Source organism: Apium graveolens, chromosome 9 (genome assembly GCF_009905375.1).
Source record: "Apium graveolens cultivar Ventura chromosome 9, ASM990537v1, whole genome shotgun sequence".
Classification (NCBI taxonomy): Eukaryota; Viridiplantae; Streptophyta; class Magnoliopsida; order Apiales; family Apiaceae; genus Apium; species Apium graveolens.
In genome coordinates this window covers 253,000,984-253,015,901 of record NC_133655.1, presented here as the reverse complement: position 1 = coordinate 253,015,901, position 14,918 = coordinate 253,000,984, and the positions used below count along the sequence as shown (strand labels likewise).

General features: G+C 33.6%; 1 protein-coding gene and 2 pseudogenes across 1 annotated transcript; 1 reads left to right on the top strand and 2 right to left on the bottom strand.

Moving 5' to 3' along the window:
* Nucleotides 1-1,133: 1,133 nt before the first annotated feature.
* Nucleotides 1,134-2,801, bottom strand: LOC141682825 (U-box domain-containing protein 21-like). Its single transcript, XM_074487517.1, has one exon. The coding sequence runs from the start codon at nucleotides 2,718-2,720 to the stop codon at nucleotides 1,389-1,391; it is 1,332 nt and encodes a 443-aa protein (XP_074343618.1). The 5' UTR covers nucleotides 2,721-2,801; the 3' UTR covers nucleotides 1,134-1,388.
* A 419-nt stretch (nucleotides 2,802-3,220) lies between these two features.
* Nucleotides 3,221-8,269, top strand: LOC141686166 (uncharacterized; annotated as a pseudogene).
* A 3,434-nt stretch (nucleotides 8,270-11,703) lies between these two features.
* LOC141685823 (receptor protein kinase TMK1-like) lies at nucleotides 11,704-14,061 on the bottom strand (annotated as a pseudogene).
* Between the last annotated feature and the right edge of the window lie 857 nt (nucleotides 14,062-14,918).

The following is a 14,918-nucleotide window of genomic DNA, read 5'->3' as shown; positions in this document are numbered from 1 at the left end:
GAGATATTTATGCATTAAAATTGTTCAAAAAATTAGGTTTGTTATAAAATATAGTAATTTTTTACAAGAGAATAAGCCTCTTTTTACAATTGTTTTAAGTATTTTTTAGCATTTTTAATGTGAAAAATAATATATTATAAATTTAAAATTATGATTTAATATGAGTTATATATATATATGTCAAATGAAAATAAGATAGAAATATACTATAAAATAATATGGACATAAATTGTAAGAAATTTTTATAATGTGTACAAACTATATATACACATAAAAAAATAAAAAAATAAGATATTAGATAATTAAAATATGAAACATACATAATTATATGAACTATTTTTTAGTTTTTAGGTTTAGTGGGGCTTAAAAATATTTAAGGTAAATGAACTCTAACCCCGGGGCTTTAGGAGTCATTAGCCCCGATACAGCTCCACTCCATCACCGGCTCTAAGAGCAATTCTAACAATTAGCTAAATTTTTCTTCAAAAATATAAAAATATTTATTTAATCCAACAATTTTCTCTAAATACACTCTCCATCTACTATTTTATTATTTGAATATCAAATGCACATAATTATGCAGAAGAAGCAGAATTGCAGCAAACATGTGAGTATATTTTTTCTATTATTAAATGAAAAGAGAAGAGGAAGTATGCTCCTCATGCTTGAGGAAGGAATTGAAGATTTTAAATTTTTGAGAAAGGAAATTATTTTAATTTTAAATTTTTCAAAATATGACTAAGAAGTGTGTATAAAGAAGGTGGTGGAGTTGTTCTAAGTAAATTAGCATGTAGTGACAACTTGGTATGCCAAGTATTAACTATTAAGTGAGTTGCTATGTAGTGTCAACTAGGAATGCCCACCTCTTTTGCTCTCAGTGTGCATAAAATACTTATTTCTCTACTATATTATATTATACATCTTTTTATTAATTTATTGAAACTGGCATGTTGAAGTTGAAGTACCAAATATAATTTTTTTTCATACTATCGGAGATGCACAAACCTACAGTTCGACTTTCATAGTACAACTTCAAATCGTACTTATACCATCGGCCTTACAAAACACCTGAGAATCTAAACATCGCTATAAATAAAGATTCATATTGGACTGAATTTGCAGGTTAAAATTGATTATTATGCACTGGTAATTTCTTTACCATAAAGTACTGTACTTGCAAGTTGCAACCATCAAAACATCAATACACCACATATATATATTTTCATTAGTTTAGAATTTAGATGTGCAAATCACGTATCATATTTTCTGTGAACTTTGCAGCAAATTGTTACATGTAGTCTCCTTTGTACTAGCAGCAGTGTATATTCAATCTACAAATCTATAGCTCCATGAGTATTGAAATCTAAATAAATGAATGGTTCCATGCATTAATTCAAGCTCCGTTTGAGATTTTTAAAATCCTTAGTATCAATACATTCCACCGTATCTCTATGCAGATTCAACATCTTCAACAAATCTGAGGCCTTCTCCTTTGTTCTTTCACTACAACCAAACTGCAACAGCAACAACAGTTTCTGAAAAGCTCCCGCTTGAAGAGCTTCCGAAAGAACAATGCTACAACCACTTCCATTATAATCTTCCCCCATCTTCTCATTTTTGCTTAGATTCCAAAGAACTGACACCGAAAACTCAGTCGCCAAATCCGAAACTCGCAGTATTTTCTTCACTAGAACAGGCATTGTTAAGGCATTTGCATATGCCTTCTCTCTCCCTTGGTTGTACATACAAATTCCATCTAAAACACCTAGCGCCTTTTCACATATGCTTCTCTCTGAATCTACAAGCATTTCTAGCAGCCTTTCCACCAACCCCATGTCAATAAACTTTGTTACAATTTTCTCGTTTACCTTATTTGATAACACCATGTTGTAAATAATCACTAACGAGGCTTTCGTGGTTGTGGGGCAAATCGGCTCTTTGATTAGCTTCACTAGCCCTTCCAAAGACTCTTTAATATCCGAAAACTCGTCCATTTTTCTTTGATCAGATGAAAGTACATGTTTTAGTACTAAAACTGCATTTTTTCGCGTAGATAAATCTCCACTGTTCAAAAGCCTTACCATGCAACGTAAAGACGAATTTGATCCGAGATAAAATTTTGCCTCTCCGTCCAATGACGATATCAATATGGTTAGAGCTGATAAAATTCTCTCCAACACACCAACATTATGATCAAAGGAAGACTTTGAGAATGCTTCGAATGATGAAGCCAAAAACCCGATAGTCTCATTTTCCAAAATGCAACGTTTGTTTCGTTCACTCTCTTTAGCCAAAGCAATAATCTTAGCTATTATTTCTTGGCACCCGCGAGCGTCTTCTCTTTTCTGAGCTGCCACGAGTCTCGACAGAATCTCCGAAATCTGGTGTGAGCTGAGTGGGATTCTAGGTGTAGGAATCCTCTCAATGCCATATGAACTATTATCAACACACCAATCTTGTATCATTTTTCTAAGGGTATGGTTTGGAATGGGCTCAAGAGTTCTCAACACTTGGTTTGTAATCGGACACGTTCGGTTACCGGATTCAATCCAGGTCTCGATGCTTGCACGATCATAAGTTATTCCAGTAGATAGAGTGACAGGATCTTTCATCAACTCTAGTGAAATCGGGCAACGATAATGATTCGGAATGGAAAGCTCCATGTTCGAAACATCTTTCTTGTTGCCCGATCTTCGAATCTTCCTCCATGAAGAAATCATGTTGAGAATTTTGGTACTTTTTAGGGTTTGTAATATATTCGAAAGAAGTTATTAGTCGTAATTGAAAGGATAGAGAAGAATGAGAGATAATTGTTGGTAGGATTATGTTGGTAAGTGTACGTTTATATATAAATGAAGTCCGTGTAAACTTGCGTTCATACGCGGCTAGCGTACCAATGCTATAATAGAAAAATTAGAAACGTATGCAAGGTGAGTAGACGAGGATGGAGTTGAATATTGACCATTGAAATGGTAAAATACGAAATTACAAACACTGGTAGTAAAGTAGGATTTGGGATGCTATTGGCTAGTAGTCATATTCTTTAATTGCAAGTAATATTAAAGTACAATTGTAAAAGACTCGTTCCTTAGGTCAAATATATTTTAAAGAATTTCATTTATTAATTTAAAGAGTCTCTTTAAATTACTCAGTAATATACTCTTTCTTCTGATTAAAATCCATCCTTCAAATTAATTTAAATTAAAGGATATAATAGTTAATGACTAATGGGAATAAGCTTGACAGAACAGCAGAGATGTTCCAAGTGAAAAATAAATATTAATGAATACATTTTATGCAAGAGCTTGATGTGTTCGGGAGTTGGGGTGAGATATATTTGTAATTACATAATTTGATGAAAAGATTACTCCTTTGATTTTAAAATACATGTTCATATTGGAGAAAAAAAAGAGTATAATTTGAAATTAGTTGTTCAATTTAACTTTTAATATGTAAGTTTATAATTTTAAAATCAACTATATTTCACATATCTCAAATTATATATTCAGTATTAACTGTATATCATATATTACATTCATTTAATGCAATTAATACAATATTTTCTCATCAACTTTCACTTTCTTTAATATGTGCAATTTTTTTAAAAATAAACATATAATTTGAAACGAAGAGAATACTGATTTTATATATTATATACTCGTATAAGTGACATAAGTATATATGTACATATTTAGCGATATTTTTTTCTTATTATAAATACGTATTCTATAAATATTTATAATCCTTTCTCAAAGTATATAATTCGGACATGTTTAATAAGTTTCAACCTGAACGTCAAGATCACATCTCCATATCGAGTTTTCTTTTAAAAATATATAATCCATGCAGCTTTAATAGAAAATGAAGATCTTGTTTATCTTTTTCTCCCGAATTTGGAAGAATTAACGGTACGAATGCTCACAATAAGCTTATGCAAGTAAAAAGAATGATCCATTAAGGTTGGTTCAGTTGATTAAACAGAAATAACTATTATTTGTCACATGTTTGAATCTCATTAAATAAGATTTTATAATTATGCCTCCGCTGGGGTTTAGCTAATCAGCACCCGAAGGGTTTCGGATTGTCTATAATAAAAAAAATGTAAAAAAAAAATTAAAATTGAACTACTGTGTTTTAAATGCAGTAATTCCAACTTGTTATTAAAGGGTTATCATTCGAATAGATCAAATAGATCGAACTTATAAAATATTGACAGAAATGGCCGTCAAGTCAAGATGTCGGTGTGACTGTACGCAATTTCATAGACGCCGTTCCGCAAATTTGACGTCGGGCCCTACACGATTACTTTGAATAATTTTCGTTGATTTATATACTCGTCTTAGCAGGGTCCATAAATGATAAATATAGTTATTTTATTTACATTACACGACTATCTCATGACCTGTTAAACGTTTTTTAGTTGGTACTTTGTGTGATCTTTTTCCGTATTTCATACTATTGGTGAGACCATATCATAAATTAATTAACATAAAAAATATATAAGATGTATAGAATATTGGCAAATTGTGTTTACATTACAAGGGTGCAGAAAGTGTTACATTGTTGCATGCTTACACACACCAGACACCAACTACGTACAGTCTACACGTGGATAATATGTGCGTTAATTTAAGTCAATACAATTTCGGACAATATGAACACTAGCATATTGCTAGTTTTAAAAATTCATGTTCTTATTCATGAAATATTAATATTAACCCAAACAACTACGTAGATGCTATGGACATTGACAGTTGCTGGCTTCATAAAATTTTACTGTTACCCTTGACTACAAAAATTTGGAATTACTAAAAAAACTATAGTCACCGATGAAACTCAAGAATTGTTGTTTTAAATTTTTGACTGGGTCGTTCTTCTCTGTGGGGATACTCGGTTGATTTTGGCAGGGGATAAAAGTTATATCAATTAAAAAACTTTAATTCTTCCAAGAAATTAAATTCGCTAATTCAACTATAGCTTTTTATTAGTAATGTGATGCATATAAAAGAATATTTAAGCCTACAGGGTTTAGTTGAAAAATAACTTTTACCTAACATCTAACATTTGTTTGGTAAAAATCTTCAATCGAGTTAGTTATAATAGTATAAAATAGTGGCGGGCTAAAATTTGCTGAACCTGTAAGGCACTGTATTCCAATGAGATTAGCTATAATGGTTGGCTATTTTTCGAAATAATATATTTTAATTTTAAACAATAAATTTTCAATAAAATTATAATTTAATAAAATACTATTACTGTTAATTCACTTGATATTGTAGTTAAATGATTTTAGAAAATTAAATAAAAAATTTATTAAATGTGAAGACATTTAATATTAACAATAATTTATTGTGTTTAATTGATTTTAAAATATGGTCATATATTTTCTAAAATTTTAAGTAATAAGTTATTATAAAGTAAAAGATAATGAAAGTGACAACTCAATTCAAAAATATGAGATTTAGCAGTTTTACTTTTTTGGCTAGTTGATGTGAAAATACACTGGCAAAATTCATCTTTGTAAATGGTCCACAACAATGGGCAATAATTTTATAAGATATCAGTATCACACTTCATCTGAACTTCCTATAAATTATATAGAGCAAAAACAAAGTAAATGTTAGAAAATTAGGATTTTAGAGCTTAATTTAATTATGTTCTTGATGTTAATCCTAAAATCTAATGATTGGAAATTGTTCAATGATATTTGAACTTAAATTTTCATGTATGGTTTTAAGAATTTTCTTAATGAAATCCATATGAAATGAGAGATGAAAGTAGCTTGGAAAAGCTTGGAAAATTTGAGAATGTTTGTCCCACATTGAAATAAATAAAGGGGGTTGTGTGCTTTATATGGTATTACCCACATGAGTAGTATACAACTACTAAGGTGTGTGATAGTCCATTGTGTTGTTGTGTGCTTCACGCGCCCACACACACACACACGCGCGCCCCGCCCCGCCACGCACCGCACCGCACCGCACCGCACCGGACCGGACCGGGTCGGGTCGAAGGGCGATTTGGGCGAATGTCTCGGCGTCTCGCGTACGCGAGGCGACCTGGGCGAGGATTTTATTTATTTGAGAATTATTTTAATTCGAATTTATTTATCGGTGATTGGATTATTGGGCTGGGTACTGGAATAGGCTAAGTCCTGCAAATAATCTGATCTGTAACAAGTTCTGAAATAAGAATCAGAACTTAACAAGTTCTGATATCAGAATCAGAACTTAAGAACTGATGAATAAAATCAGAACTTAACAAGTTCTGATATCAGAATCAGAACTTAAGTACTGATGAGTCAAATCAGAACTTAACTTAATTTCTGATTATAATGTGGGTGTTTAATGTGAAAAGCTGTTACAAATAATTTAAATTCAAAAGCTGTTCAGTTTTGATTTTTTCATTAATGAATTCAAAATCTGATCAGTTTTTATTTTTTCATTAATGGAGCAGTTTAATTCAGACATTAAGTGTGTGGACAGTTTCATTTTTCCTCTCCTATAAATAGAGGCTAAACTGAATGAATGAGAAAAAACATACACTACATTCTTATCTCTTCTCTTCAACCTCTCTGCATTTCTCTCCCATAAGTCCTGAAGTGCTGATATTTTCCGGCGACTGAGGTGCTGGTCGAAGTGGAGGTTTTGTTGCTGCTGTTAACATAAACTCCGAGCTGTTTTATCCTGGTGGAGATATTGCGCACATCCCAAACGCAGCAGGTAGGGGGCAATAATCTCTTCAAGAGCAGCCAGGACTTCGTGCAAGGTCTGGTGACTCAGCTGTGATTATTTTCTTGGCATTTTGTATCTGTAAACCTTTATTTCAGTCACTATTGAAAGCTATGGTTTCAGGTACATCTTTCTTTCTCTCTTCGTTATTTCAGTTACTGATTTTGTTTACCTGCATGTTTTGTATTGTTAACTGTGGTCTTGGCCTAAACTTGTTAAATTCTTTATACACTTGCCTCTATGTTGCTATACTTGTTAGTGAGTTTCTCAACAGTAAACACAAACTTAATATATTTCAACATACCGTATTCAATTTCAATGGATAATACCACACAAATGATTCTTGATATTATGCAAGCAGAAGAAGAAGAGCATGATGCAAGAATGAGAATGGTTGTTATCAACGTCAGAGAGTGAATTCTATCCCACAACATGGTGGTTCTATTATGAATCATCGTGTGATTAATCGAAATAGGGAAGAAGGTCATACTAGACTGTATCATGATTATTTTTCTGATACACCTACGTACACGGAAACACAATTTCGTTGAAGATTTCGAATGCGTAGATCATTATTTCTCCGAATTGAGGAAGCAGTTGCAACTCACGATTACTATTTTACTCAGCAAACTGATGCTGTAGGAGTTCATAGACTGTCATCTCTTCAGAAAATAACAGCTGCACTGAGGATGCTTGCATATGAAACGACAGTTGATCTATTGATGATTACGTACGTATTGGTGAGAGTACAGCAATAGAGAGTCTAATAAGATTTGTTAAAGCAATTGTGGAAATATTTGAAGCAGAATACTTGAGACGACCAAATGAACAAGATGTCTCTAGATTATTGGCAGAGAATGAACAACGAGGTTTTCCTGGAATGTTGGGTAGTATCGACTATATGTACTGAAACTGAAAAAATTATCCAACTGCTTGATACAGGTCATGTTCATGAACCAACTATAATATTATAAACCATAGCTTCAAAAAACTTGTGGATTTGATATTCTTTTTTTGGGCTACCAGGATCATTAAACGACATCAATGTATTAGACCGGTCTCATCTATTTGAAAATTTGGCTGACGGCCGCGGACCTGAAGTGAAGTATACCATCAATGGGAATGAATATAACATGGAATATTATCTTGCTGATGGCATATATCCTTCTTGGCCAACATTTGTAAAAACTATTCCGAAACCGCAAGGTAACAAAAGAAAATATTTTGCAGCTGCACAAGAGTCCATTAGAAAAGATGTTGAGAGAGCATTTGGAGTGCTACAATCTCGATTTGCAATAATCCGTGTTCCTTCACGATTTTGGGATGTTGAAACAATGAAATATATTATGACAGCTTGTGTAATATTGCACAATATGATCATTGAAGATGAAAGGGAATCATCCCTTGAAGAAGAACACTTTGATTCGGATGTCGAAATATCAGTTGTTACTCGAATTCGCAATCATCCGAATAATCTACGAGAATTCATACAGGTTCATCAACAAATTCGAAACAAACCCGCTCATTTTCAGTTGTAAAATGATCTTATAGAACATCTTATCAGAAAACTTAGCAATAAAAAAGTCTTATCAGAAATCTTGTTTACCTCACAACAGTTGATGAAATAAGTGAAGAATATAGCAAAAACTAACAAGATAAATAATACCCAGATGAGAGTCAATAATTGATTGTATGTATTGATCGGAAGAGGAGCACCATTCCATGACTACAAATTTATATACTCAGACAGTCATGCCTCTACTGAGGTTCAACAAAGTGGATATGCAATAAGGAATGCCGGATAAAGAAAGTCTGATATATACGACTTTGATAACAAGTGTGTCTCCATCTGGTCCATATACAAAGCATTGGCACACTACAATCTCAAGGCAGGACAACAATCGAGTCACTCTAATTATTATAAATAAGAGTGGTAAGTATGTACCTTATTTTGCTCGATAACACCGCTTTGATTTCTTGAACTAATTTTATTGTAATAACTAATAAACTTGCTTACAGAGGTGTTGATTGCGAACTAGCGGTTACACAACGAGGTATGCGTCTGATCACTTTCAAATATTTTATTGTCATGAAAATATTTTCAAATCCTAGTCCAGTAAGTCGCCTGTCTCTGATTATTTCCTTGAACAAGATCCATGCTTATGTTTAACCAAGCGGACAAGAGTAACATATCTTCCTCAATTAATAAATTATTTAATCTTCCCCGTTTTGATTGGCTAGGTGCTTGTTGACTATTTTCTTGCGATAAAGGGGGTGGTAGAGAGTAAGAAAACTCTTCAGCTTCATTATATGAACCTTCATTTAGTAATGAAACAAAAGTGTGTTCCATTTCTAATTTATCGAGATAGCCTGCAACAAATTACGTCTAATAAAATTACAAGTTCCAAACTTAAACTATCACCCTTGCCAAAGATAGTACAAATATATAGTGCCCAATTTATACAGGAAGTAAATTCTATTGAAATTCTTTCGGACAATTAATCAAATAGTTGTTGTGCTACCTCCTACTTTAGTTTCATACAAAAAAGAAGCACCTTGATAAATTCGACTATATGAGATTTCAACAAATCATAGCACATACCAAGTCACAAATGAATTCCGAATTTGATACAAATTAAACAAAAATGAGAGATTGAAAATACATACCTGTGCTTGCAAACTATGTGGCGGGAGAACAAAGAAAACAGCGGGAGGAAAAAAAAGCAGCGCGAGATGATGTGGATAATTGGCTACAAATTTGGAGTCCTTCAACAAATATAGCCAAGCATATCAGAGTGGCTATAATTTATGCTAAGGGGTTTAGGCGGTTGGAGAAGAAAAAATTAGTGATATTGGCTATAAGTGATACTGTAGAGTGACAGCTGGTACTTTTTAGCTAAGGGAAAGACCGGTTGGAGATGCTCTAAGAAGGCGATTAGCTCAAGTGATTAATAATTATTAACTATTCTCTTGGGACTGCCGTAGGTACTTGATTTGATTCCCGCTCACTGGAATATGTGTGATCCATATAAACCTAATTAGAGGTCGCTTGATTCGAGAAGTGGTATGAGGTTGAAATCAGCAATTGATTCGAGAAGTGGTATGAGGTTGAAATCAGCAATCGGGTTAAGGTGATATGGGTTGAGGTATCATATATAATATCATGTGTTTTGTTGAGTGCTGGAATGAATATTTTAAATTTAAAATATTTTTTAAGTTATGAATTTTAGTTAATTTAAATATTATTTTAATTATCATTTTAATAAATTTTAGTTCATTAAATTATTTTTGTATTAAACATTTACATTTGATTGCTTAAATAAATTTGAAATACTATAAATAAAATTGATTCCTCGTACGGCCATATCCCTTACCCCCTCTCCCCTTGATATCAAAAACTAATATCTTGGAGGTACGAGGAATAGATTTGGAGGAAAAAAATTATGAACCAAATATCAGATATTGGGTTGAAATAAATGAAAAACATATCTGATACCGGAATGTCTCCAACCAAACGACCCCTTAAAATTAAGAAAACATTTGTCTAACTAATCTTAACGAGTCAAAAAAAAATATTGGTCTATGTAATCTTTCCGAGGAAAAATTAAGTAATAAGGAAACCCAATATATACAGCTCATGGGCCAGAAAAACAAGACCAACGGTTTTTCAGAGCTTGAGATGGAACCAGCCCACCAAGTTAAGCGTACAAAAGTCTCAAACCATATTCCTTTACCCTATAGTTTAATCGTAAAAAGAAAATTAAGCAAGCAAGCCTGAGACTGATTTAAGGGACAGGAGAGTTAAAAGAAACATTTCTTATTCGACTCTTTACTGAATTCACCTGTTATGTCATTCAAATCAAATGTGCAGCTGTACCTAAAAAAAGCCTTAGAAAACCAACTTACAAATCTCCATGCTAAAAAGAAGTTGAAGAATGAAGACTACGTTTATGCAATAGAAAACATGTGATACAGTTTTTATATATGAAAAAAACAAGGGAGGCACCTCTTTAGTCTTTACGTATCAACAAAAACAAGTAACAGGTACAACGAACAATAATTTATACTGTTGCTGCACAAGAAACCCAAGTTAAACATCCTAATTTGATCTCCTAAACATAAATAAATCTCCACTTACCACATCCATAACCTAAAACAAAACAAATCAAGAATAGAAAAAGCCAGACGCTTACTGAAGTAGCAGTTCAATAATATAGTCAAAACTAAGAATAGAAAATGGGGAACAACAAATACTAAATTGCAGATTTATCAAAAAAGTCAATCACTAAGAATCATATTTACCGGCACCAAATCTGCAAAGCATGTTACATATTATATAAAGGAATATATAGCAGACCGAGATAGTGACTCATGTGAGTGTAGTGACTCGTGAGTAGAGGCACCCACGTACTCACTTAGTGTTGCACTGTTACTAGTAGTCATTCACTCATTGTTGCAAGAAACATAATATATTCAACTATTTCTAGAAAACAACAAGTTGCGAATGCATCATAAAAATAACCCCCATTGAAATTGCATATCATCTACATGCCGGAACAAAACGACACTGCCAAGATAAACATTGACCAAAATCAGCAAATACGTTTGAAGTACAGAGATATTTACAAGTGCCGAATTGCAGTACCAGTAAGATCCTTAATCTTTGTCGGCCAATGTATTCAAACACGTAGCACCAACGTAGTGTTTTATTTGGTTCTAATTTTTGGCTTATTGCCTTCTTACACTGGTCTTATTTTGGATATGGTAGAGAATGTGGTCTGTTAATTTTATATGGATATATTTGGTCTAGCGAACATGGTTAAATCATATATACCGATCTTGTCAATTGATATCTCAACTGAACTACAAATTATTAACAGAAAAGGACAGCAAACACAAAATGTAGAGACCCTTGGCTTATTAGGTAAATATATAATATCACGTCGCTAAAGAAATCAAATTTACTGGAAAATTAAAACAGTCATAAACTTAGAATTATACCTAACTTATTTGGCATGCAGCATGCTGATATACAACAATGCATCAAGTAGAGAGGATACATAATCCAAACTAACAAGGATTGCCACTGAAAAACTAAATATATAAAGAGTGGGTTACGATTATCGATTCACATTTCAAACTACACAATAAAAAGAGGGTAAAAGAGTAGAGTGGTATTTGAAATACAGTAATTAACCCTGAAAAAGTATAAAGAAGTGTGAAAGAAACTTTGCAAAAGCAACAAGCAAGGAGGAAGCATAATAAACACAACAAACCTCTAGCAAACATTAACAAGAAACAGGCTTTCCAGTCCTCCAACTTCTTCTGTCAACGTCCATCTGATGAAGTGAAAGAATCTGCAAACCCTGATGGCCTTGTGGGTATGCTGGTTTGGTATTATCACTGCTACCAATACCAGAAGAAGAATAATCCATGCCATTCAATCCCTCCAGTGCCTGCCACTTCTCAACTGCCTGTGCCAACGTCATATCGAGATCAAATTCATATACATCATCAGGATCAGGGTCTGATGGCTTCCAGAGCTCAGCCAGAGATGAAAGCACATTAACTGCATGACTCATATCAGGCCTTTGGTGGGGTTCTCTTGCACAGCAGTGACCAGCCAAATCAGATATTGTGCTTACACTCACTACAACAAAATAGGCCAACTACAACGTCCAACAAAATTGTATTTAGATTGGAATTGGAGATTGAACAGGTTTAGAATTTATTTTGAAAGCTGAAATGGCTGGAACTAAAAAAAAAGCAGAAAGATGCATGTTTTTAGAGAATAAAACTTATGACGGAAATTTTAGGTTATTTACGACAAGTTGTTCATTATTTTTTTAGTAATTTATTTAAGGTGGGTCCCAAAATATTTAAAGTGACGATTTTTTCAGTCGGAAGTTAACAACATACAACGATTATTTTCATTGTAAGTTGATGTATTATTAAATTGTTAATGTGGGCCCACGTTCACCAACTTACGACGCAATTTTATCTTGTGACGAAAAAACGAACTTATTACTCGACCAAAAACGATGATTTTTTTCCGTTGTAAATGACCAGATTTCTTGTAGTGACTAACAAGAACCTCCTCATCAAGATCAATAGTTGGGTCGATTGCCTTTCGGAATGTCTCCTTGTTGAGATGCATTCTGCGAAACCACGAGACAAGGTGTATACTATCCTCCTCTTGGGTTTCATCTAGTGCTCTACCTCCCGTTATCAGCTCCATAAGAATCACTCCAAAGCCGAAGACATCATTCTTCGTAGTTACTCATCCGGTCACTGTCAATTAATTGTGAAACTCATATCGAGGTCAAGATATATCATTAATTAATTACTACCATACGTCTCCGAATCAATACAATCACCAACAATGGATATTAAAGATACGAGTGACAAATTCAGAAACAGGACTCTGTTTCACAATAATTTGGATACCAAAGATTACTATTATTATTACATTCTAAATTAATCCCTCAAATAATACAAAAGAAGTATTCTACAACGTAATTTTTTTTTGAAGCAGGCCATATAACAAGAAAAATCGATATGAAAATATATGCCAAAAGAAATATGTGAAAGATGAAATTACCTGCATATTCGGGTGCTAAATACCCAAAAGTTCCTGCTAATCTTGTCACAAGTGAAGCTTTTCCATCTGGAGCAAGACGAACAAGTCCAAAATTTGCAACTTTAGCCCTCATATCATCTCCAAGAAGAATGTTGGAAGGTTTGAGATCCCTATGTATAAAACTCTGTTGAGCTAAACCATGCAGATACTCAACACCTCTGGCAACATCCAATGCAATGGTCAGCCTTTTTGACCACTCAAGAGGTTTCAATCCTTCCTCCTTCCAGTTAAACAGATACCTACTAAGGGGACCTTGAGGCATGTATTCATAAACAAGTAGTCTCTCATTTCCATCAAGGCAATATCCTAGAATCCCAACCAGATGCCTATGCCGGACCTTAGTAAGAACAGCAATCTCCGACTTGAACTCATCCAAACCCTTTTCACTCATCACCCCCGATTACATTCTCTTAACTGCAATCTTTATTCCGTCATGTAACTCGCCACTGTAAACAGTTCCAAAACCACCTTTACCCAGTATATCATCTTGGCTGAAGTTGTTAGTCACATTCCTTAGGACTTGAATGGATATTACCATGTTTCCAGCCTCAACAATATACATATCTCTAGGTCCACTACTTCCAAGACTTAAAGTTTCACTGGTAGCCCTGCCATTAACACTGGAACCGGTAACAGTGATCTTCACAGCATCTTGGTCTGATCCCGAGTGCCGTGGATGAATCACTGTAGTACTAGGATGCTGCTCTTGTTAGAAAATGGAAAGTTTGAGGCATATTTTATATATGTTCTTGATATGATTTCCGGAAGCTAACACTTGGAGGTTGTTCCTTGACATGAGGACTTAAACTTTCATATTTGGATTTAAGACATTTTCTTAGTGAAATCCATGAATATATTGAGACAAAGTTGCTTGTTTGAAATGGGTTATGGGGATTTTGTCCACATTAGTATTGTAAAAGAAAGATATTGAGTTTATATAGCATCTTGTGTTAGTGTTGTTTACACCTATTAGGATAAATGGAATGCTTGTGTGGCCTAGTGCTAGTGGGAACTGTTATATTTTTCTTTTCTATTACAAGTTTAATTATTTATATTGATATTGATTATTTAATTATTAATATAAAATATATTGAGTAAAGATTATTTTAATCATACTCTGAATATATTTTGTAATATTAATATTAATTAATCAGGATATAATATAAATAATAAGGAAAACCCATTTTGTTTACTTTTTCTGTTTTGTTACTTGGTGTACCACATCGAGTAAAATAGAAGAAGAGCAACTTGAGATGCCTATATATTGAGAGGTATACTTGAGATTAAAATGACACAAGTCTCGGTGCCTACCTCGCAAACATATATGAGTTGCATAGGTTTTTTGGGCAAAGTGAGGTGCGAGTCGTCGTTGATCATTGTTGGTTCTGTGGCCAGATTGATCTGTTGCTGTTTTATCCTGGAAGCGATATTGCTGCATTCCATCACAGCTTAAGTGGGGGGCAATAATCTCTTCAAGAACAGTCAAGTCCTCTTGAAGGGTTTGGCGACTCAGCTGTTGTGTTCTTCTTCTTATCGGAATTTGGAAA